Consider the following 23,737-nt stretch of genomic DNA (forward strand, 5'->3'; position numbering starts at 1 on the left):
TCTCGCATCCCGGGGCCAAATACTGCAATGACCGGGGATCGAAGGGCGTACAGAAGCCGCCCTACCTAGCAGAGAGCGACGCCACGTAACCATGGGGGACGGGAATGCAACAACACAGGTGACCCCGGACTGAGAACCCAACCAACAGCTGCTCGTGAATCCGCGAGCGGAGAACAATGCACTCAGCCCTGAGCGCGGAAGCTCGCGGTGCCGCGCCCGGGGGCGTGTCCGGCCCGGGGCCTGCTGGGAAATGTAGTGTCTGAAGCTGAGCCCACGCAGCCCCGCCGCCCCTCGGACCGAGCCCCGTGCAACTACAAGTCCCATTACGCTCCGCGAAGTCTTGATCGCCCGGCTTTTGCAGGGAAAGGAGTGGGTGAACATGGCTGAAGGCACCCGGATCGGCCCAACGTGCCACGGGATGGGTAGCAGGCAGGACCCCGTCTCCAGCAGTGGGAGCTGCAACTTTCCAGAGTACGAGCTTCCCGAGCTAAATACGCGTGCATTCTATGTGGGCGCTTTCGGGGAGCTGTGGCGTGGCCGGTTGCGCGGGGAAGGGGACTTGTCGCTGAAGGAGCCGCAAGCATCCGCGCTGCCAGGGAGCCAAGGGGTCGCCGAGTGGGGCCAGGAGGATGCTGCGGTGGCCCGGGATCTGGGCTGCAGCTTGGAGGCGGCAGCAGAGCTGCGGACCGTGTGCGGGTGAGTGCGCGGCCGAGGGGCTCTTGTTGCTTGGGGCCAACCTGATTGCAGCCTTGCTACTGCGCTTCCCTGGGACCCACCTTGGGAGGGCCTGTGATTTACTCCCCGGGGTAGAAGGGCCGCCCTTTGAAAGCTTTAAACCTGCTAGAGCTTTCCTGGAACCCTGGGAGATGTCCCGTGATCGGAATGCACAATTTCTGCGAGTTGGAGTGAAGGGACGGGAGAGCTGCAAGAAAGATTAATTCCCCCTCCCCTCCCCCCGTGATTTTTTTTAAGTCCTTGTTAATATAGGAAAGCGGTCAGAGTAACGGGATGTGTACCTGCCATTGACAAGACACTTTGACAATGGAGGAGCTTTAGCAATGATGGGGCTAGAAGGAGAGGAGCGTTAACCAGAGGAGCGTTAAGACCTTGATTCACTGTGGTCCCTTTTGGGGACCTTCCGGGTATGCTATTATGAAAATTTCCCCCCCAAAAGTGGCTTCAATGGGGTGAAAATATAAACGATCTCTTTCTCCATTTAATGGCATTAGCCGCCATATGTCAATCGGCCACGTATCCTTTCTTTATAGAATATCGGCACAGAAATCATTGTCTTGAATTCTGACTTCCTCTGAGCCGCCTGCCGGATTTGATCTGACTTAGTTATTTAATGATATTTTTAGGACACAAACCTGACTCTCTGTGGACAAGATGGGTGATTGCTTTTCCTTTTTGTTTCTGTTTTAGCCTTGATAAATTAAAGTGCCTTGAGGAGGGTGAGGACCCAGAAGTCATCCCAGAGGACACCGACCTAGTGACTTTGGGGTATGGAAGGCTTTACTTTTATTATGTGGTACTTATTTAACTATTTTTTCAACATTATGTTATTGAGAGGTTGAAAGTACCTATAGTTATCACCCCCCCCCCCCCCAATTCAACCATTGTTAACATTTGGCTGTCTTTGCTTTAGCTGTGTGTGTTTGAGATACCTGCTGCAAGGCTTTATCTATTGCCGAACTATTCAGTAAGTTATCAGACAGTCATTTATACCTAAATATATCAGCGTATAGCTCCCAAAAGTATCATTCTCCTACGTAATGAGTGGTATTATTACCCTAAGAAATTTAGCAGTAAATAACAACTAATGTCCAGTCCATATTCAGAGTTTTTATTTAAAAAATTAAAAAAAATTTTTTTTTTTAATGTTTATTTATTTTTGGAAGAGAAAGAGAGACAGCATGAGAAGGGGAGGGGCAGAGAGAGGGAGACACAGAATCCGAAGCAGGCTCCAGGCTCTGAACTGTAGCACAGAGCCCCGACACAGGGCTCGAACTCACGAATCATGACCTGAGCCGAAGTCAGCTGATTAACCGACTGAGCTACCCAGGTGCCCCTTAAAATTTTTTTTAATGGTTATTTTTGAGAGAGTGAGAGAGAGGGAAGGGGAGGGGAAGAGAGAGAGGAGACAGAGAATCCAAAGTAGGCTCCTCACTGTCAGGGCAGAGCCCATCATGGGGCTGGAACCCACAAACCATGGATCATGACCTGAGCTGAAGTCGGATGCTCAACCGACTTGAGCCAGCCAGGCACCCCAGATTTATGTTTATTTTTAAATGTGTGTAGGGGCACCTGGGTGGCTCAGTCAGTCAGCTCAGGTCATGATCTCGTGGTCTGAGTTTGAGCCCCACATCGTTGAGCCTGGAGCGTGCTTCCTATTCTGTCTCCTTCTGTCTCTGCCCCTCCCCTGCTTGTGCTCTGTCTCTCTCTCTCAAAAATAATGAACATAAATAAATAAATAAATAAATAAACAAATAAATAAATAAATAAAATGTGTGTTTACAAAGAATGCAGTTAATCTACTTAGATTTCAGTGTAAGTGAAATATGCTGATAGTGTTTTTCAAGCTGTTGTAAAGAACCAGTTATCTTTTGTTTTCAATGTTTAATTTTTGACAAATTCATACTTTTGTAAAATAGGATACCAATGAATTACTAGGAAAGTGGAATGACAAGACAAACATTCTTGTCTGGTTTTTGATCTCAGCTCAGGTCTTGATCTCAGGGTCTTGAGTTCAATCCCTGCGTTGGGCTTCTTGCTGTGTGTGAAGCCTACGGGGGGGGGGGGGGGGGGGGGGACAACAACCACAAACACAATAAAAGTTTGTGGTTGTTTTTTTTTAGACCAAAGTTTATTATTATTTTTTGAAGATTTTTAAAAAAGGCTGTCAAAGACAACTTTTCCCAGAAAACTTCCAGGTCATTATGCTTTTTGTTTTGTTTTGTTTTCATTTTTTTAAATATGTCATTGCCTTGAATTTGTTTTTATTGAAGTATAATTGATACACAATGCTTCATTGGTTTCAGGTATAAAGCTTGACAGCCATATATGTTCTATGCTTAAAGTGTGGCCAACGTCTGTCATCACACAAGGCTATTACAATATTATTGACTGTATTCTCTCTGCTGTCCCTTTATCCCCATGATTACTTATTCCACAACTGAAAATTTGTACCTGTCCCTCCCCTTCACCCATTTGTACCCCCCCCCCAACCTTTCCTGGCAGCCATCTGTTCTCTGTATTTATGGGGCTGTTTTCTGCTTTTTGTTTGCTTGTTTTGTTTATTAAATTCCACATATAAGTGAAGTTGTATAGTATTTGTCTTCCTCTGTCTGAATTATTTCATTTAGCATAATACTCTAGGTCTGTCCATGTTGTTGCAAGTGGCAAGATCTTTCTTTTCTATGGCTGAGTCATATTCCGTTGTGTAAGTATATCACATCTTCATCCATTCATCTATCCATGGGCACTTGGGATTGCCTCCATATCTTGACTGTAAATAATGCTGTAGTAAATCTAGGGATGCATATATCTTTTGAAATTAGTGTTTTTGTTTTCTTTGGGTGAATACCCAATAGTGGAGTTACTGGATCATATAGTATTTTTCTTTTTTCTTTTCTTTTCTTTTCTTTTCTTTTCTTTTCTTTTCTTCCCTTTCCTTCCCTTCCCTTCCCTCCCCTCCCTCCCCTCCCCTTCTAGAACCTTCATACTGTTTTCCACAATGGCTGCACCAGTTAATTGCCACGAACAGTGCACAAAGGTTCCTTTTTCTCTACATCCTTGCCAACACTTTTTATTTCTTGTCTTTTTGATTCTAGCCATTCTGACTGGTGTGAGATGGTATATCATGGTGGTTTGGGATTTTTTTTAATGTTTATTTATTTAAAAAATTTTTTTAATGTTTATTTTTTTGAGAGAGAGAGAAAAAGAGAACGTGAGCAGGGGAGGGGCAGAGAGAGAAGGAGACACAGAATCTGAAGCAGACTTCAGGTTCTGAGCTGTCAGCACAGAGGCCAATGTGGGGCTCGAACCCACAAACTGAGATCATGACTTGAGCTGAAATTGGACTCTTAATTGACTGAGCCACCCAGGCATCCCAATGTTTGTTTACTTTTTGAAGGGGGGGGGAGGGGCAGAGCGAGAGGAGACACAGGCTCCAGGCTCCTAGCTGTCAGCACAGAACCCGATGCAGGGCTCAAGCCTGAACCAAAGTTGGACCCTTAACCGACTGAGCCACCCAGGCACGCTCATGGTGGTTTTGATTTGTATTTCCCTGATGAGTGATGTTGAACATTGTTGGCCATTAGTATGTCTTCTTTTGAAAAACATCTGTTCAGGCCCTCTGCCATTTTTAATTGGGTTATTTGGCTTTTTTGCTGTTGAGTCGTGTAAGTTCTTTATTTTGGATATTAATGCTTTATTGGATATATCATTTATATCTTCTCCCATTCAGTAGTTTACCTTTTCGTTTATTGATGGTTTTTGTTGCTATGTGAAAACTTTTTGCCTTGGTATAGTCCCAATAGTTTATTTTGGCTTTTGTTTCCCTTGCCTGAGGAGACATCTAGAAAAATATTTAGAGATTAATGTGTGTTTTCTTTTAGGAGTTTCATGGTTTCATGTCTCACATTAAGGTCTTTAATCCATTTGGAGCTTATTTTTGTATGCGGTGTAAGAGAGTGATTTGGTTTCATTCCTTTGCATGTAGCTGTCCGGTTTTTCCCAACACCATTTGTTGAAGAAGACTGTTTTTCCACATGATATATTCTTGCTTCCTTCTTCATAGATTAATTGGCCATATAAGTGCGGGTTTATTTCTGGGCTCTGTATTCTGTTCCATTGGTCTATGTGTCTGTTTTTGTACCAGTATCATACGCATTGATTACTACAGCTTTGTAGTATATCTTGAAATCTGGGATTGTGATACCTCCAGAATTGTTCTTTCTCAAGATTGCTGTGCTGTTTGGGTTTTTTTGGTTCCATACACATTTTTATGTTATTTGTTCTAGTTCTATGAAAAACGCTGTTGATCTCTTGATGGAGATTGCATTGAATCTGTAGGTTGTTTTGAGTAGTAGGGATATTTTACCTATATTAATTCTTCCAGTCCATGAGCATGCAGTATCTTCCCATTTCTTTGTGTTATCTTCAGTTTCTTTCATCAGTGTTTTGTAGTTTTCAGAGTACAGGTCTTTCACCTCCTTGGTTAAGTCTATTCCTTACTATTTTATTCTTTTTGATGCAATTGTAAATGGAATTCTTTAAAAAGTTTCTCTTTCTGCTACTTTATTATTACTGTATAGAAATGCAGCTGATTACTATATAATAATTTTGTATCCTGCAACTTTATTAAATTCATTTATTACTTCCAGTGTTGCTAAATGCTTACTCTCGGAAAAAAAATGCTTACTCTCGTTGTCTGTACTGATTGGATTACAGATAGCTGTCAGATCAGTGCTGGTCTGCCAGTCACACTTTATACTGCGCTGTGATAACACTAGAGAAAATGTGTGTGTAATAGTGACATTTATCATTTTCCAGTTTGTAGCCCACTTCCTTCACACCACATCATCTTTCTGTAACCTTGATCCTACCCTTCCTGTTGTCCCCCTCGACCATTTAGTCAGGCGTTTCGACTCCACCCTGGTTTCTTTTATAATATCAGCCAAATCTGTTTGCCTAATCGCCATGGCTAGTGTTTACATTAGCGATGCTTGGAGCACTATGAAAGCCTCCCACCTCTCCTGGGCCCAGTTTTTCTCCTTTTGATTTATTCATCATGCTACCACCCGAGCATGCTCATCTGCTATGGACTTTTCAATGGCTGTCCCTCTTCTCTGCGACATAGTTCAGATTCCTTAGACACATGAAGCCTTCCACCTATAGTCCAAATCTGCCTTCCAACCACTGTCTCTTTCAAATGGCTCAGGATGCACTTGGCCCCTCTCCCATCTAAAACTCCATTTATTTTGGCCCTAAGATGCCTTTCCACATGACTACAACTTCTCTCTCTTCCTTGGGAAATAGATGTACTTCTAATATCCGGAGTTTTTCTTGTAACATTCCTAAAGTTTCTGAAGGGTCTTCTAGAGTCCAGACTCTTTGATCTATGTATTGCCCTTAAGCCTATCGTGTTGTTTTGCTTCCGTTGGTGCTCTCTATTGTTGGTTGATGCGTTGGAGTTTTCTGAGTTGCACATCTGGTTGTGCCTCTCTTAAAACCTTTCAGTTTCTCTTAGGCAAAAGTCTTGAATTATTCATTGGCTCACAGGGCATCTATCTTGCTAATGTTTTCAGCTGTATCTCAGCAATGCTTCAGCTACACTCCAGTTTGTGGTTCAGTTCCTGGAATGTGCTCTCACTCCAGGCCTTTGCCTAGAACATTCACTTCTTATCGTTCTGGTCTTGCTGACTTCTACTCATCCTTCAAGTCTTAACCAAAGGACTGTGGACTCCCATTTAGGTCCCCTTTGATGCTCATGTAGCCCCCTGTACTTCTGTATTTTTTAAAAAGTATTTATTTTTGAGAGACAGTGTGAGGCGAGGGGGCAGAGAGACAGGGAGACAGAAGATCTGGAGTGGCATTTTCGCTGACAACACAGAGCCTGATGCAGAGCTCCAATTCACAAACATGAGATCACGATCTGAGCCGAAGTTGGACGCCCAACTGACAAAGCCACCCAGGTGTCGCTTCTTCCCTATTGAAATACTCATCAAACTTATGATACACTTGTTTAATTTTCTGTCTTCCTAGCTAGACTTACTTAAAATTTCCATAAACTGTGTCTGTTGCCCACACTGCCGTATCCCCAGTTCCCAGAACTTTGGCACATAATAGGGAGTCAGTAGATATTTGTAGAGTGAGTAGAATGAATGAAATGTTCATAAAGCTGTGAAAGTAGTTTTAGGCAAATGGCTGAAAAAAGATTGCTACAAAGCAAACTTCTTTACTGTATTAAAAAAATTTTTTAACATTGATTTATTTTTGGGACATAGATAGAGCATGAATGGGGAGGAGCAGAGAGAGAGGGAGACACAGAACTCGATGCAAGCTCCAGGTTCTGAGCTGTCAGCACAGAGCCCAACGCAGGGCTCGAACCCACAAAACATGATATCATGACCTGAGCCAAAGTCAGACACTTAACCGACTGAGCCACCCAGGTGCCCCATGCTATATTTAATAACATACCAGTTGGCTTATTTTTTTTTTAACTTTTTTAAAAATTTTATTTTAAATTTTTTAAAATTTACATCCAGATTAGCATACAGTGCAACAATGATTTCAGGAGTAGATTCCTTAGTGCCCCTTACCCGTTTAGCCCATCCCCCCTCCCACAACCCCTCCGGTAACCCTCTGTTGTCTATATTTATGAGTCTCTTCTGTTTTGTCTCCCTCCCTGTTTTTATATTATTTTTGTTTCCCTTCCCTTATGTTCATCTGTTTTGTCTCTTAAAGTCCGCATATGAGTGAAGCCATATGATTTTTGTCTTTCTCTGACTAATTTCACTTAGCATAATACCTCCAGTTCCATCCACATAGTTGCAAATGGCAAGATATCATTCTTTTTGGTTGCCGAGTAATACTCCATTGTATATATATACCACATCTTCTTTATCCATTCATCCATCGATAGACATTGGGCTCTTTCCATACTTTGGCTATTGTTGATAGTGCTGCTATAAACATGGGGGTGCATGTGTCCCTTCAAAACAGCATACCTGTATCCCATGGATAAATGCCTCGTAGGGTAGTTCTGTTTTTAACTTTTTGAGGAACCTCCATACTGTTTATTGTACCAGTTGGCTTATGATGATTTTATTAAGCCATGTTGAATAGTAATTTTCCGATTATTTTACACATTGCTTCACCTAGCTGTTTTGTATTACTAAATCAACTGATTCTCCCCGGTTGTCTTCTAGTCCCTTCCATAGGAAATGTAGGAGAATTTTATGTATAATCTAATGTAAAAGGAGTCAGTACAGCATTACTCTGCTGGGATTATTTATGTGTACTTTTTTTTTTTTTTTTAACGTTTATTTATTTTTGAGACAGAGAGAGATAGAGCATGAATGGGGTGGGTCAGAGAGAGAGGGAGACACAGAATCTGAAACAGGCTCCAGGCTCTGAGCTGTCAGCATAGAGCCCAACGCGGGACCCAAACCCACGAACTGCGAGATCGTGACCTGAGCTGAAGTTGGACGCTTAGCCGACTGAGCCACCCAGGCGCCCCTCTTTATGTGTACTTTGAATGAAACTTTTATTTACTTATTTGTTTATTAAATATTTTATTTATTTTTTGAGAGAGAGAGAACGAGCACGTGGGCAAGAGAGTGAGGGGCAGAGAGAGAGAGAGAGAGAGAGAGAGAGAGAGAATCCCAGGAGGGGCAGAGACACAGCGAGAGAGGGAGAGAGAGAAGCAGAGCTTATGCTCACCTGAGGTGGGGCTTGAGCTCACCCGATATGGGACTTGAACTCATGAACTGTGACATCAGGTCCTAAGCCGAAGTCAGATGCTTAACAACTGAGCCACGCAGGCACCCCGAAACTATTGTACTTAAAATATAATATTGGGGCGCCTGGGTGGCCCAGTCAGTTGGGCACCCGACTGTTGGTTTCGGCTCAGGTCATGGTCTCATGGTTTGTCAGTTCAAGCCCCATGTTGGGCTCTGTGCTGACAGTGCAGAGCCTGCTTGGAATTATCTCTCTCTCTTTCTCTCTCTCTCTGTGCTCCTCCGCTTGTTCTCTCTCTCTCTCTCTCTCAAAAACAAACTTTAAAAAATAAATAAAAAATAAATAAAATATAAGTAATATTAACCTTAACAGTACTGCAAGTAAATTAGACTTGTGCCAAAAGTTAAAATCTGTATCTTTATGCTTCCTTTTTCTCTAAGCTGTCCTTTCTTCTCTCCACCAGTAACTTCAAAACAAAAATAAAAACAAAACCTGATTACATGGCATAAAATAAATACATTTTATTATGGCATAAAATGAATCGAATTCTAGCACCTTCTTTGCCCTAATAAAGGAGTTACTGGGTTCATTTTATGCCTGTGAGGAGAACAAAAGTCACTTGGAAGAGATTGATTCTCCTTTGATACATGCTACCGTGTTTATACTAAGCTAAATAACTTGGCATCAGCATTTTTCAAATTTTTTAACTGCTTAAAGATTTTAATTCCTAGAAATAGTACAGGTAATTGCTACATGGGTACTAGTGAAACTTAATCTGTCACCCCAAAAGCTTCAACAATACTACTTTTAAGAAAATAGCAGTTTCATTTAGTCTGCCCATCCCTGTCACTTTGCTAGGCAACAAAGCACTGCTCAGTGCACCATAAAGGATTGAAAGGGGAAACTTTAGCGTCCTGCAAGAAAAAGAGAACCACAGAATTGAAGGACTCTTAAGCCTGTCACCAAAATAGAAACAAACAAAAAAACACTTTTAATTTACCTGGACTTTGTTAGAGTGACAGAAAAGAGTACCATTAAACTAGGAATCTTGTAAACCCCTTCCCCACAACTAACACAGAATGAATAAGAAGAAATAAAATCCATAGGGAATTTATTGCAGAAAATCAGGAAACATCTGTTTTTACAAATCCATTGAGGAAATCTCTCCCCTTCTCCCAGAAAATAACTAAGAAACTATGAGTCTCTCCCCTTCTCCCAGAAAATAACTAAGAAACTATGAGTCTCTCCCCTTCTCCCAGAAAATAACTAAGAAACTATGAGTCTACATTCCAGACAAAATTGAATATGCTAAAACAAGCATTTGAGGGTGTGAAAACACCTTGAATCTGAAATTTTATTTTATTTTATTTTGTTTAATTTTAGAGAGAGAACATGCACACAAGCAGGGAGGGGGTGGGAGGTGGGGAGGGAGGGAGGGAGGGAGGGAGGGAGGGAGAGAGAGAGAGAGAGAGAGAGAGAGAGAGAGAGAATCTTAAGCAGTCTCCATGTTCAGCACAGAGTCTGATGCGGCACTCTATCCCACAACCCTGGGATCATGACCTGAGCTGAAATCAAGGGTTGGACATTCAACCGACTGAGCCTCTCAGATGGCCCTGAAATTTCAAAACTAAGAACAGAAATGATGAGAAAAAGAGGAATGGGGAAAAAAATTGATGGAATTTGGAAAATGGAAGAGAAAGACAAAATTATCTTAAATGAATTATGAAATAAATAAAACAGAATAGATGCTAATGAAAATTTACTAAGAGGCGATGAAGAAAGACATGAATACAGTTAGAATGAAGTGATGTAAAGAAAGAAATGAGTGAGAGAAAGTAGTGGGAATGGAAAACAGACAAGGAAGACAAAATACATTCATATTATATGAGTCCCTCAAGAGAAAAAACAAAACAATTGAACAAAATTAATACTTAATATAACCCAAAAGGAATTTCCAGAATTGGAAAAAAATCTGAATCTACAAATTAAGAGGGTTCACTGGGTATCTGGGAAAATTAGCCCAGAATTATCAATTCTGAGGCATATCCTAATAAAACTATTAGATTTCAGAGATAAAGGTAAAACCATTAACGCTTCTAGGCAAAAAGAACACATAACGCACAAAGGCGAAAGAATTAGAATGACATGAATTTTACAAAGAAGACAGCAGCTGAGCAGGATTTTTTTAAAAGCTCAGTGAAAGGATTTTCTATCCAGTTGAAATGTCCTTCCATATTGAAGCTGTAGAAAAAGAATTGTAATGTACAAAATCTTGGGTAATTACTCACCCACCAGCCATTTCTGAGGAATATACTAAAGGATGAACTTCGTCCAACCGAATGATGAGTGGGAAATTTTCACCAGAGGACTGATAGAGGAAGGATACAGGCAGAAGGCTAATGTACAAGTGTTGTATGTTGTAACAGATTAGAAGATTGTAGCTAAAACAATGGGATAAGAAAAGAGGAAGAAGATAATGTGTAGGCAGTAAGTGGATTTTAAAAAATACTGATGAAAAACTTGACAAATTTAGTAAAATATTAAATAAGGCAATGGGTAACGAAGGGTGTTAAAATATATATAAGTACAGAGGTAACCACTGGAACAAAAATAAGTGCCAAACCCTCCTCAATTTTTAAAAAACAGACAAGGTGGGGCGCCTGGGTGGCTCAGTCGGTTGAGCGTCCGACTTCGGCTCAGGTCATGATCTCACAGTCCGTGAGTTCGAGCCCCGCGTCAGGCTCTGTGCTGACAGCTCAGAGCCTGGAGCCTGTTTCAGATTCTGTGTCTCCCTCTCTCTCTGACCCTCCCCCGTTCATGCTCTCTCTCTGTCTCAAAAATAAATAAATATTAAAAAAATAATAATAAAAAAATAAAATAAAATAAAAAACAGACAAGCAAAAATACACATCTCCCAATGAACACAACAGCTAATATCATAAAATACATATAAGTAGAAAATGTGATATAATTGAAACCAAAAGCATCAGTTCTCTACAACCTGTTAAAAGGGGTTTAGACTTGGCTCACAAAACAAAAACCTTGTGGAGACAACAGACATATGTAAAATAAAGTGATTCAGAGAAAAATAAAGGATTGGACAAAAATACTACAGATAAATGAAAAGAAAAATTGAACAGGTGTAGCTGTTCTGATACAAGGCAAATTCAGTTCAAGCCCTAACACATTAAATATGACAAAGGACACTTGGTTTTTTTTCTTTAATGTTTATTTTTGAGAGAGGGCACGTGAGCCGGGGAGGGGCAGAGAGAGAGGGACACAGGATCTGAAGCAGGCTCTAGCCTGCTGTCAGCACAGAGCCCAAGGACGTGGGGCTTGAATCCACAAACCATGAGATCATGACCTGAGCTGAAGTCAGGGGCTTAACCGACTGAGCCACCCAGGCGCTCCAACAAAGGACACTTCTTAATGCTATAAGCCACAAACTCCAATTAAGATAGGATACTTACGAAATATATATTCACAAATATATGTATGTATACACACATATCAAATAATACAGCAATCAGGGGCATCTGGGTGGCTCAGTTGGTTAAGTGTTTGCCTTTTGATTTTGGCTCAGGTCATGAGATCATGGTTCTTGAGTTTGAGCCCCACATCAGGCTGTGTGCTGGCAGCGCGGAGCCTGCTTTGGATTCTCTGTCTTTCTCCCTCTCTCTGCCTCTCCCGTGTTCATGCTGTCTCTGTCTCTCTGAAAATAAATTTAAACTTTAAAAATACTAAGAAAAAAATAATACAGCAATCAACTGTATAGAACAAAACCATAGGAGATGCAAAATGCATAGTTAAACACACTAACAATAGGACACTTTAATAACAAATGGTAAAAAAAAAAAAAAAAAGAAAAGCTCTCAACAACATAATAGGCTGTATTTTATGCAGATCTGTACTTAAAATTTATAACCTGATAGGAAAAGACAACGTCGCGTACTCAAAAAAGTTGTTTATATATTAGATCACAAAGAAAACATCAGTAACATCCATAAAGTCGAAATTTTACTGTAAACAACACTTTTATAGCAACATAACAAAACTAGAGCTTACTAACAAAAACAAAAATCAGGCCAGCCTACCTGGGAATTAAAATTTAGTTAGTTAGTTAGTTATGGGATAGCACAAGTGGGGAAGGGGACTAGAGGATCTGAAGCGGACTCAGCACTGACAGGCTGACAGCAGCAAGCCTGATGTGGGGCTTGAACTGTTGGACTATGAGATCATGACCTGAGCTGAAGTTGGATGCTCAACTGACTGAGCCACCCATGTGCTGCCCCACCAAATTGTTTTTGTGTTTGTTTATTTTTGAGAGAGAGAGAAGAGAGACAGAGAATCCAAGCCTGATGCAGTGCTTGAACTCATGAATTGTGAGATCATGACCTGAGACGAAATCAAGAGTCAGACCCCCTACCTGGAAATTTTAAAACTTTCATTAAATACATGCATGCCTTGGAGATCTTGTGGGGCAATTCCAGACCACCACAATAACGCAAACATTGCAATAAAGCGAGTCAAATGAATTTTTTTGGTTTCCCAGTGCATATCAAAGTTATATTTACACTATAGTCTATTAAATGTGCAGTAGTTTAATGTCTAAAAAAGTACCTATTTCAAGTAAATACCTATTGGTAAAAAAATGCTAAAATTTGAGCTTTCAGCAAGTTGTAATCACTGATGACAGATCACCATAACAAATATTATAATAATGAAAAAGTTTGAAATATTAGAGGGATAAGAGTAGATAAAGAAGAAACACTAACTGTATCTGCCAGTGATACAATAGTATACCTGAAAAATTTGAAAGAAATCAATGCTAAAACAAAGAAACAAGAAAAACAAGAATTTAGTATAAGAGCAGGATACAAAATTGATAATTATAAAAAAATAGCATTCATATATACAATTAGGGGACATAATGATGGAGAAAATCCCATTTATAATAGTCAAAAGGAAGACTAAATATGTAGGAATAAATTTACAAGAAATGTGTAAAAGTTAGGTAAGGAAATTTTTTTTTTTTTTAATTTTTTTTTTTCAACGTTTTTTTATTTTTATTTTTGGGACAGAGAGAGACAGAGCATGAACGGGGGAGGGGCAGAGAGAGAGGGAGACACAGAATCGGAAACAGGCTCCAGGCTCCGAGCCATCAGCCCAGAGCCTGACGCGGGGCTCGAACTCACGGACCGCGAGATCGTGACCTGGCTGAAGTCGGACGCTTAACCGACTGCGCCACCCAGGCGCCCCAGGAAATTTTTAAAACATTCTGGGAAGATTTGGAAAAAGACTTAAACATTGAAAGATGTCCTCTTTTGGATAGGAATACTAAACATTATCATAATAACAGTTACTTATTTTTTAAATGCTTTGACCTCTGCAATGGCAGTAAAGATTTTAATTTGAAACTACAGGTTTCACCTATAAAGCTGAATTTAGCAACAAGACAAAAAATTAAATAATTTGGTAAATGCAGTGCTTTAAAAAAATTTTTAATGTTTATTCATTTTTGAGAGACAGAGTGTGAGCGGCAGAGGGAGGACAGAGACCGAGGGAGACACAGAATCCAAAGTAGGCTCCAGGCTCTGAGCTGTCAGCACAGAGCCCGATGTGCGGCTCGAACCCATGAACTGTGAGATTATGACCTGAGCCGAAGTCTGACGCTTAACCGACTGAGCCACCCAGGCGCCCTGAAAAATATTTATATTCATAATTAGAGAAATGCAAATTAAAATGACAGTATTTTTTCTCACCTATCAGACTGGCACACATTTAAAAATATGTATTCTTTTGATGAGGCCTTATAGAAATGGGCATTTTTGTACATTGCTGATGGAAATGCACAAGCCTTCTCTAGGGCAATTTGGGAATGTGTAACACAAAAGACATAGGTGCTTACCTTGTGACCCAAGCGATCCTACTTTTAAGCAGTCTCTACTGGAACTACACCTCCAACAGTATGAAAATACAATATGTACAGGGTTATTTATTGTTTGTTTATATTGTTGCATTGTTTGTAATTGCAAAATATTAGAAATGCCCTAAATATATACATAGGAGAGCGTTGAACAAACCATAGGACATCCATACAGTTAAGTGTTGTGCAGCTATACTAAAGGCTGAGGAAGGATAAATTGATAGTATAGTTTCTAGGAGATACTGTTACATGAAAAAAGCAAAGCCCCATGGGACGCCTGGGTGGCTCAGTAGGTGAAGCTCAGGTCATGATCTCACAGTTCATGAGATTAAGCCCTGAGTTGGAGCTCTGCACTGATAGGATCCTGCTTAGGATTCCCTCTCTTCTCTCTCTCTCTGCCCCCCCCCCCCCCACGTGTGCTCTCTCTTGGTCTCTCTCTCAAATAAACTTTATTTAAAACAAAACAAAACAAAACAAAACAAAAAGTCCCAATGCATATGCCACCTTTTATGTAAAAACTGAGTTTGCCAGGTATCAGTTTGTTGGCTCTCATCTATAAACTTGCCTTTTTTTGCCTTCTCTGTAAAAATGGGCCTTGGCCCTTATCCTTGGCCAACCGGCACATTGTTAAGCTTTGTCAGTAAAAGTGCAGAAGAGACTTTGCAAGAGGGAAGGGTTTTGCTTCCTGGGCCACTGATCAGGGCGCACAGCACCTGGCTGTCGGTAGCTCCCATTGCCCAGCAGTGTTCCCTGCCCCTCCACCCCCCTTCATGTTTCCCCTGTGCAGCTCCTCTTCCTACCCTGCATTTCCAGCAGTTCTGCTGCTGGAGCACCATAGCAACTTTCTCTGCCCTTCAGGGAGTCACAGCCATGGCCTCTTTAACAAACTGTGGATCTCAGTCCTGCGGGGAGAAAAGGAAGACTTCTTGGGCACTCTGTCTCAGCCCAGAGGACAGGATGCTCCTTATGTATGCTATGCCTATATTCTACAGTTCTTTACTTCTTATTTACTAATCACTACTCTAATCATCTGTTAAAGTTAATACTTCCTTAGATTAAGTTTTCTCTGTTCTAATTACCGTGTAGGTTTTTTTCCTCCTAAATTGAACTCTGATAGAAAAAGAATTTTTTTTTTTTTGAAAGAGAGAGGGTGAGTTGGGGAGGGGAGAGAGGGAGGGAGAGAGGGAGACAGAGAGAGACTCCCAAGCAGGCTGCACTGTCACTTCGGAGCCCGATGTTGGGCCAAACTCACAAACTGTGAGATCATGACCTGAGCTGAAACCAAGAGTCGGATACTTAACTGACTGAGCCACCCAGGTGCCCCACAAACTTTAAGAAAATACACAGATATTTGCTTATTTGAGCAAAACAAATGGAAAGCATAAACCACAACTGTAGAGATTGGTTGCCTACAAGGGGTGGGTGGGAAAGGGGTGGGAAGTAAGGAAGGAATGGGAACAAGTTAGTAGGGATGAGGAGGGAATGGTGCTTCTTCGGGTGTGTGTGTGTATAGACACATTATATGTATCTATAAGTCTGACCGTTAGGACCATAGTGAGGTTTCACCTATCCTTTACCCCTCTCCAAAGCAATCAATTAAAACCAGCCAGGATGTGAGTTATTTGGGGGGACCCAAAATAGAGCACAAAAAGTAGCAAATGACGCTGTGTCACAGATAACAACACTGAAGAGAATGAGGAAGAAAGAACTAACCTAAGTCCTGCAGAAGCCTAGCTTGATTCAGTGTTGCAAGGCTAAAAACAAAAAGTACTGTTCGTGACTTAGTGGTTCTGAAACTGTGTTTTCTAGGCTTGAACAAATAAGTGAATTAATTAATGGGTAACGGGAGCCAGGTTTCTCACCCGTGGAGAAAGAAGTTACAAGGAAAGGTTGAGGGCTAAAATGAGCCCTCTGAGTTTTGTTTGAGATTAGAGTGTCGGTATAAACTCACGGTTAAATATATACCAGATAGAAAAATACAGAAATGCAGATGTTTGTACACCAGTTAGAAAAATACAGAAATGCAGATGTTTGTACATGCGTGGGATAATACACATCTGCATGTTTTCTGCCTCTCTCCGCTGAGAGGTTTGGAAGCACTGAGGGCAGTGGCATTGAAAACACCCAGGGCTGAGACCGGGAAATACAGGGTGAGCCTTGAGCATCTTACGGTGCTAGAAAGTAAGGAAATGCTCAAAAAAAGGGTGAGGGTTTGTGGAAAGAACGGGAGCCAACTTGAAGGAGCTTCTGATGGCCACAGTTTGATCAGCAGAGTAATTTAGATATTAGTTAACTAGGTACTAACCTACAGAATGAAACAAATATGAGTTCGTGTTAATATAAATGACTAAATAAATGGGAGAAAAGAGACCGGTCTTTCTCATAATGCCAGTGAATAAATGTAGAAGGTGGGAAATAGAGAATCACCACGAGGCATATTCCACAGTAATATATGTGCAGACAAAATTTTTAAAAATTTTTTTAACATTTATTTATTATTGAGAGAGAGAGACAGAGAGACAGAGACAGAGCATGAGCAGGGGAGGGGCAGAGAGAGCAGGAGACACAGAATCCAAAGCAGGCTCCAGGCTGCGAGCTGTCAGCACAGAGCCCGACACGGGGCTCAAACTCACAAACTGCAAGATCATGACCTGAGCTGAAGTCGGTTGCTAACCAACTGAGCCACCCAGGCGCCCCAGACAAAATCTCCTTTTGAATGCTAAAATTCCTGGGTGAAAGTTCTAGGAGAAACAAGATTTGCATGGTTTCAAAGGATCTCCCCCTAAATACTCAGCAACTGCAAAGGAAAATAAAGTATCTTTTTAGCGTAGGAATCGGGCAGACAGGAACCTAACCAAGGGCAGCCTCACCAGTAACAAGACATGTTAATATCGACACCATGAACTTCTTAGTGTGATACCGTGAGGACGTGATTCTTGTGGTATTCTTGCCCCAAATGTACAACCTTACTCTAATTGTGAGTAGACAACAGTCAGTGCGAATTGAAGGATACTCTACAAAGTAACTGAGCGGTGCTCTTCAGAAGTGTCAAGATTATGAACGCAAGGAAAACAGGAACTGCAGCCACCTGGAGGGAAAGGAGAAGCAAGAAATGCAGCGCAGTGTCCTACAGAGGATCCTGGAGGCGGAAAAAAGGCATCACGTTTAAAAATTTGTGAAATTCGAAAAAGACTTACAGTTAATAATGCTGTATTAATGTTAATTTTCTGATCTTGACAATTACTCTCTGATCATATAAGGCATTAGCATAGGGAAACCTAGTGAGAGGTATAGGGGACTCTCTGTACTAATTTGACAGCTTCTCTTTAAGTCTGACATTACTTCAAAATAAAAGTTGAGTATTGAAGATACCTTGGAAGACTCAGTAAAGAATATTGAAGTTTGATTTTTCTTGTGTCTCTGGCAGGGTTAGAAAGAGGCTTCTGGAACAGCGGGAAGAAACCATAACGATAGATCGGGTTTGCAGGCAAGAAACCTTTGCTTACGAGATGGTAAGAGTCTCCTCTTTTGCACCTTTTCCCGTGAAACAATGAACTGTGTCATTAGGCGTTAGTGGTATCTCCGTGGTGGCTTTCTATTGGATATGCTTAGTTGAAAACAAACTGGAGAAACCTCGTTGGGACTGGGAACTGGTAGGAGAAACAGACCCATACCTGGGTCTTTCAGATCTCTGCCTTTATTTTTGCTTTTAGCTTAGTCTTGCTCTGTGTGTTAGGCTAACTTCATGCCTTTTCATCACCCTATTCCTGATAACTTTTGTTCTGCTCCGGATTTTGATTTCACCGCATTCTTCCTTAATCTACTAGCTCTTAATGTAAACCGTCAGAAAAATTTAAGATGCGGAGTAGTGAGGAATTGTTAGTAGACATGATGGTTTTATTCAGTACATATTATTGAGGACCTACTGTGTGTCAAATGCTGTGTTGGGCACATTATAGTACATAAGGGCATCTGTTTTCTCTCCCATGTATATTTTTATTGTAAAATTTGAGTAACATAAACCTTACTATTTTTTTTTTAATTTTTTTTTTTTTTTAACATTTATTTGTTTTTGAGACAGAGAGAGAGCATGAACACAGACAGAATCTGAAACAGGCTCCAGGCTCTGAGCTGTCAGCACAGAGCCCGACGCGGGGCTTGAACTCACGGACCGTGAGATCATGACCTGAGCCGAAGTCGGCTGCTTACCCGACTGAGCCACCCAGGCGCCCCTAAACCTTACTATTTAACCATTTTCGAATGTTCAATTTAAGTGACATTAAATACATTCACTGTGTTGGGTATCTCTTACTATTTCTAGAACTTTTTCATCGCCTCAAACAGAAATTCTATACTGAGCAAGGAACTCCCCATTTTCCTTTCCCCCAGCCCTGAACCTTTATTCTACTTTCTGTGTCTGTGAATTTGCCTATTCTAGATACCTCATATGAGTGGGATCATGCAATATTTGTCCTTTTGTGTTCAGCATATTTTACTTAGTATATTGATTCAAAGGTTTATCTGTGTGTTATAGGTATCAGGACTTCATTTCTTTTTTTTTTTGACTGAATAGTAGTCCACTGTATGGCTATACCACTTTTTTTTAATCTGTTCATCCTTTTTTAAGTTTATTTATTTATTTTTGAGAGAGAGCACAAGTGTGCGTGAGCAGAAGAGGGGGAGAGAGGGAGAGGAAGAGGGGGAGAGAGAGAGAGAGAGAGAGAGAGAGAGAGAGAGAGAGAATCCCAAGCAGGCTTCTTGCCATCATCACAGAGCCCAAAGCAGGGCTTGATATCATGAGCCTCAAGCCCATGACCTGAGCTGAAATCAAGAGTCAGATGCTCAACCGACTGTGTCACGCAGGTGCCCCCATCTGTTTATCTTTTGATGGACATTTGGCATATTTCCACTTCTTAGCTATTATAATAATGCTGCTGTGAACATGAATATACAGGTATCTGTTTGAGTCCATTTTCATTTCTTTTCAGTACATACCTGGGAGTGGAATTGCTCAGTCATAAGGTAATTCTAGGCTTAACATTTTGAGGGACCACCAAAGTGTTTTCCAAAGCAGCTGCATCGTTTTACATTCCCACCAGCAATGCACAAAGATTCTAGTTTCTCCACATCCTCTTTAGCATTTGTTATTTTCTGGGTGTTTTGTTTTGTTTTGTTTTGTTTTGTTGAGAGTAGCCATCTTAGTGGACCTAAAGTGGTATCTCATTATGGTTATGCATTTCCCAGGTGATAAGTGATGTTCAGCACCTTTTTATGTGCTTGTTGGCTCTCTATGTATCTTCATTGGAGAATGTCTATTCAAGTCCTTCACTAGTTTTTTAATTGGGTTGTTTCTTTTTTTATTTTTAATTTTTTTTTTTTTTAATGTTTATTTATTTTTGAGAGAGACAGAGACAGAATGTGAGTGGGTTAGGGGCAGAGAGAGAAGGAGACACAGAAGCAGAAGCAGGCTCCGGGCTCCGAACTGTCAGCACAGAGCCCGACGTGGGGCTCAAACTCACGAGCTGTGAGATCATGACCCGAGCCGAAGTCGGACGCTCAACTGACTGAGCCACCCAGGCGCCCCGATTGGGTTGTTTCTTTATTGTTGAGTTGTAAGAGTTCTTTGCATATTTTGGATACTAGACCCTTACCATATGTGTGATTTTAAAAATATTTTCTCCCATTCTACAGGTTGTCTTTTTCACTCTCTAGATAGTGCCCTCTGATACGCAAAAGTTTTAAAATTTGATTAAGTGTGGGCACCTGGGTGGCTCAGTCATTAAGCATCTGATTTCAGGTCATGATCTTGCTTGCGGTTCGTGAGTTCGAGTCCCACATCGGGTGAGCATGAACCCCACTTCGGGTGGGCTCGAGCCCGCATCAGGTGAACACGAGTCCCACTTCGGGTGAGCCCTACTTCTCTTTCTCTCTCTCTCTCTCTCTCTCTTTCTCTTTAGCATTTCTATATGGCAAGTCTACTAGCAATGAACTCCTTCATCTTTCTTTTTTTTTTAATCTGAAAATGTCCTTAATTTTTCTTTCATTATTGAAGGATATTTGCCAGGTATAGAATTCTTGCTTAATGGTTTTTGTTTTCCTTTCTCTCTCTCTCTCTCTCTCTCTCTCTCTCTCTCTCTCATGTTTTAAAATATGTTGTCCTACTCCCTTATCTCCATGGTTTCTGTGAGAAAATACCTGTTAATCTTACTGAGGAACCTGATTTCCGTTAGTTGTTTGGGGTTTCTTTTAGCTTATTGAGTGCATTTAAAAGACTGTTGATTTAACATTTTTGACCAGTAATTTCAATATCTGGGCTTCCTCAAGGATGGTTTTTGTCAGATTCGTTTTTTTTCTTTGAATGTGACATATTTTCTTGTTTTGTGTGTGTGTGTGTGCTTTATAAGTTTTTATGGGTACCTGGACATTCTGAGTGTAATTTTTTACTTGTTGAGGGTCGGAGCTATCTATGACTTTTCCAAACTTTTCTCAATGTGTGTATTCCTTGTTGTGTGTGTTTCTGTTTCATTACCTCTGTGGGCAGCCGGTGACCTGTTGAAGATTTCCTTAAATGTCTGCCTCCACAAATGGGGAGGAAAAAGGCCCTGTCTCTAAATGTTCTAGTAGCCGCTGCTGTGGGAAGCCACTGCTGGCAGGAGGCTCAACACCAAGGCTAGTGTGGGCATCAGGCCATCACCAGACCAACCAAAACACCTAGTTTTGGGAGAACAGGGTCCCCACACCTTGTCATATGACATCAGCCATCTGTTCCAGGAACACGGGCCACTATTTCCACACCTGCAGTGGAGCTAAGGAATGGGGATGGGAGCTGGTTTGTACCCTGTGCTTACTTGTGAAAGATCAGTGGCTTGTTTTCTCATCAGACGCTTCCCTGGTGGATGTAACTGACCGATCACTTTCCAGAGTTCCAAAATAGTTAATTCCAGTCTCTCTCCATCTTATTGGTTGCTTTGGTGGAAGGACTGACCCCCAGAGCTGCCTACTATGCCATTTTGTTTAACATCACTCCCTCTTATTTTTGTACGTGTACTTATTTTTGTACTTCTTAACTAGTCCACCCTGGTGGCCTCTATTCTGTAGTTACTGCACACACATAATAGAGGGTGTAAGGTATTAAAGATGTGATAATGTTGTAAAAAGCAAGATAGTGTTGGTTTTAGAGCTAAATAGACGTGTATGTGCATCTTAACTTGCTGATTTACCGTGATTAAATCTGAACCTCGGTGCATAATCTGTCAAATAAGCATTCATAGTGATATGAGAGGGGGTATGTAAAAGTGTTAGCAACTGTAAATGCCAGTGTTGTACCAACATTCGTCGATCGCTCCTGTTTTATCATCAGTGGTTAAGCACTTAGTGCCAAACATTGTCAGATGCTTTATGTACACACTCCCAGCAATACTTCTATAAATTGAGTATTTTCTGGTTTTTTACAGAAGAGGAAACTAAAGCCTAGAGAGATTTTTAACAATTTTCTTAAAGTAAAATTAAGAGTCAGACTCGGGGCCGTCTGATAGCTGTTGTTCCATACTGCCTCTTACCTATGTCACAGTGTCTGATTTTTAAGGTCTCTTACTCGTTTTTCTCCTTCAGGAGTCACATGCCATAGGAAAAAAGCCTGAAAACCCAGCAGACATGGTTGAAGAAGGGGAGCTTATCCTATCTGTGAATATCTTGTACCCCGTTATATTTCATAAGGTCAGTAGTAAAATCTTTTGAATTTTGCAGATAATATGGTTGACTTTTGTCAAAGGGTTTCATTATTTGAAGAGTCACAATCCTTAGGGCTCAAAATAAATGAAACATATGCTGCTTTATCTGACATCCTGCCTATATCCTTGGTTTCTTGTTTTAATAAGAATTATCATAAATAAGGTCAAATTTCAAATAATCTCTTAAGAGGATTACAGTTATAACACTGGAATGTATACCTGATTGCTGCACTGGAAGCAACTGAAAGTATATGCAAATCTTCAGTGATTCTAATTATATGAATTATTGAAGGGGTTGTTTTTTTAGTTTTGTGTTTTCTTTCTTAAAATTTTTGCAGTATCAGAATACAGACGTTTACTAGGTTTTAGTAGTAAGCACATGAGATGTATTTGGGTAGAAAGCTGTGAAGTTTTGACTTTTTTGTGACCATAGTAGGCAAGTGAGCCAAGGACACTGGTGGAATATGACCAGGGATCTTGGCTAAGGACGATGGTGTGAGTCTCCTTTCTGATTTCTGGAGTTTTGAGTTACCTCTTTTTAATTTTCTTTCTTTCTTTCTTTGTTTTTAAAATTACATCCAGGGCGCCTGGGTGGCTCAGTCGGTTAAGCATCCAACTTCAGCTCAGGTCACGATCTCACAGTCTGTGAGTTCGAGCCCCGCGTCGGGCTCTGGGCTGATGGCTCAGAGCCTGGAGCCTGCTTCCGATTCTGTGTCTCCCTCTCTCTCTGCCCCTCCCCCATTCATGCTCTGTCTCTCTCTGTCTCAAAAATAAATTAAAAAAAAAAAAAAAAAGTTAAAAAAAAAAAAATTACATCCAAGTTAGGTAGCATATAGTGCCTTAATGATTTCAGTAGTAGATTCCAGTAGATTCCTGTCCCTGTGTATAACACCCAGTGCTCATCCCAACAAGTGTGTTCCTTAATGCCCCTTGCCCATTTAGCCCATCCCCCCCACCACAACCCCTCCAGCAACCCTCAATTTGTTCTCTAAGAGTCTCTTGTGTTTTGTCCCTTCCTGTTTTTATATTATTTTTGTTTCCCTTCCCTTATATTCATCTGTTTCGTGTCTTAGATTCCATATATGAGTGAAGTCATATGATAATTGACTTTCTCTAATTTCGCTTAGCATAATACACTCTCATTCCATCCACCTTGTTGCAAATGGCGAGATTTCATTCTTTTTGATTTCTCAGTAATACTCCATTGTATATATATATATATACCATATCTTCTTTATCCATTCATCTGTCAATGGACATTTGGGCTCTTTCCATACTTTGGCTATTGTCAATAGCGCTGCTATAAACATTGGGGTGCATGTGCCATTTTGAAACAGCACACTTGTATCCTTTGGATAAATACCTAGTAGTGCCATTGCTGGGTTGTAGGGTAGTTCTGTTTTTAATTTTTTGAGGAACCTCCATCCTGTTTTCCAGAGTGGCTGCATCAGTTTGCATTCCCACCAACAAATCAAAAGAGATCCTCTTTCTCCACATCCTGGCCAACATCTGTTGTTGCCTGAGTTGTTGATGTTAGTCATTCTGACAGGTGTGAGGTTGTATCTCATGGTGGTTTTCATTTGTATTTCCCTGATGATGAGTGATAAGCATTTTT

General features: G+C 40.9%; 1 protein-coding gene across 4 annotated transcripts in view; it reads left to right on the plus strand.

The window, feature by feature from the left end:
- Positions 1-323: 323 nt before the first annotated feature.
- SNAPC3 (small nuclear RNA activating complex polypeptide 3) overlaps positions 324-23,737 on the plus strand; it is a 47,602-nt gene continuing 24,188 nt past the window's right edge. For 3 of the 4 annotated variants that reach the window (XM_081790900.1, XM_078436790.2, XM_060609722.3), the window contains exons 1-4: positions 329-696; positions 1,426-1,503; positions 17,820-17,904; positions 22,004-22,108. In XM_081790900.1, the coding sequence (XP_081647026.1) occupies positions 380-696; positions 1,426-1,503; positions 17,820-17,904; positions 22,004-22,108 (585 nt within the window). In that variant the 5' untranslated portion in view covers positions 329-379. Of the gene's footprint in view, positions 697-1,425; positions 1,504-17,819; positions 17,905-22,003; positions 22,109-23,737 lie in introns of all 4 variants that reach the window. The other variant, XM_060609721.2, reaches the window with a different exon arrangement.

This window comes from Panthera onca, chromosome D4 (genome assembly GCF_046562875.1).
Source record: "Panthera onca isolate mPanOnc1 chromosome D4, mPanOnc1 haplotype 2, whole genome shotgun sequence".
NCBI classification, from domain to species: domain Eukaryota; kingdom Metazoa; phylum Chordata; class Mammalia; order Carnivora; family Felidae; genus Panthera; species Panthera onca.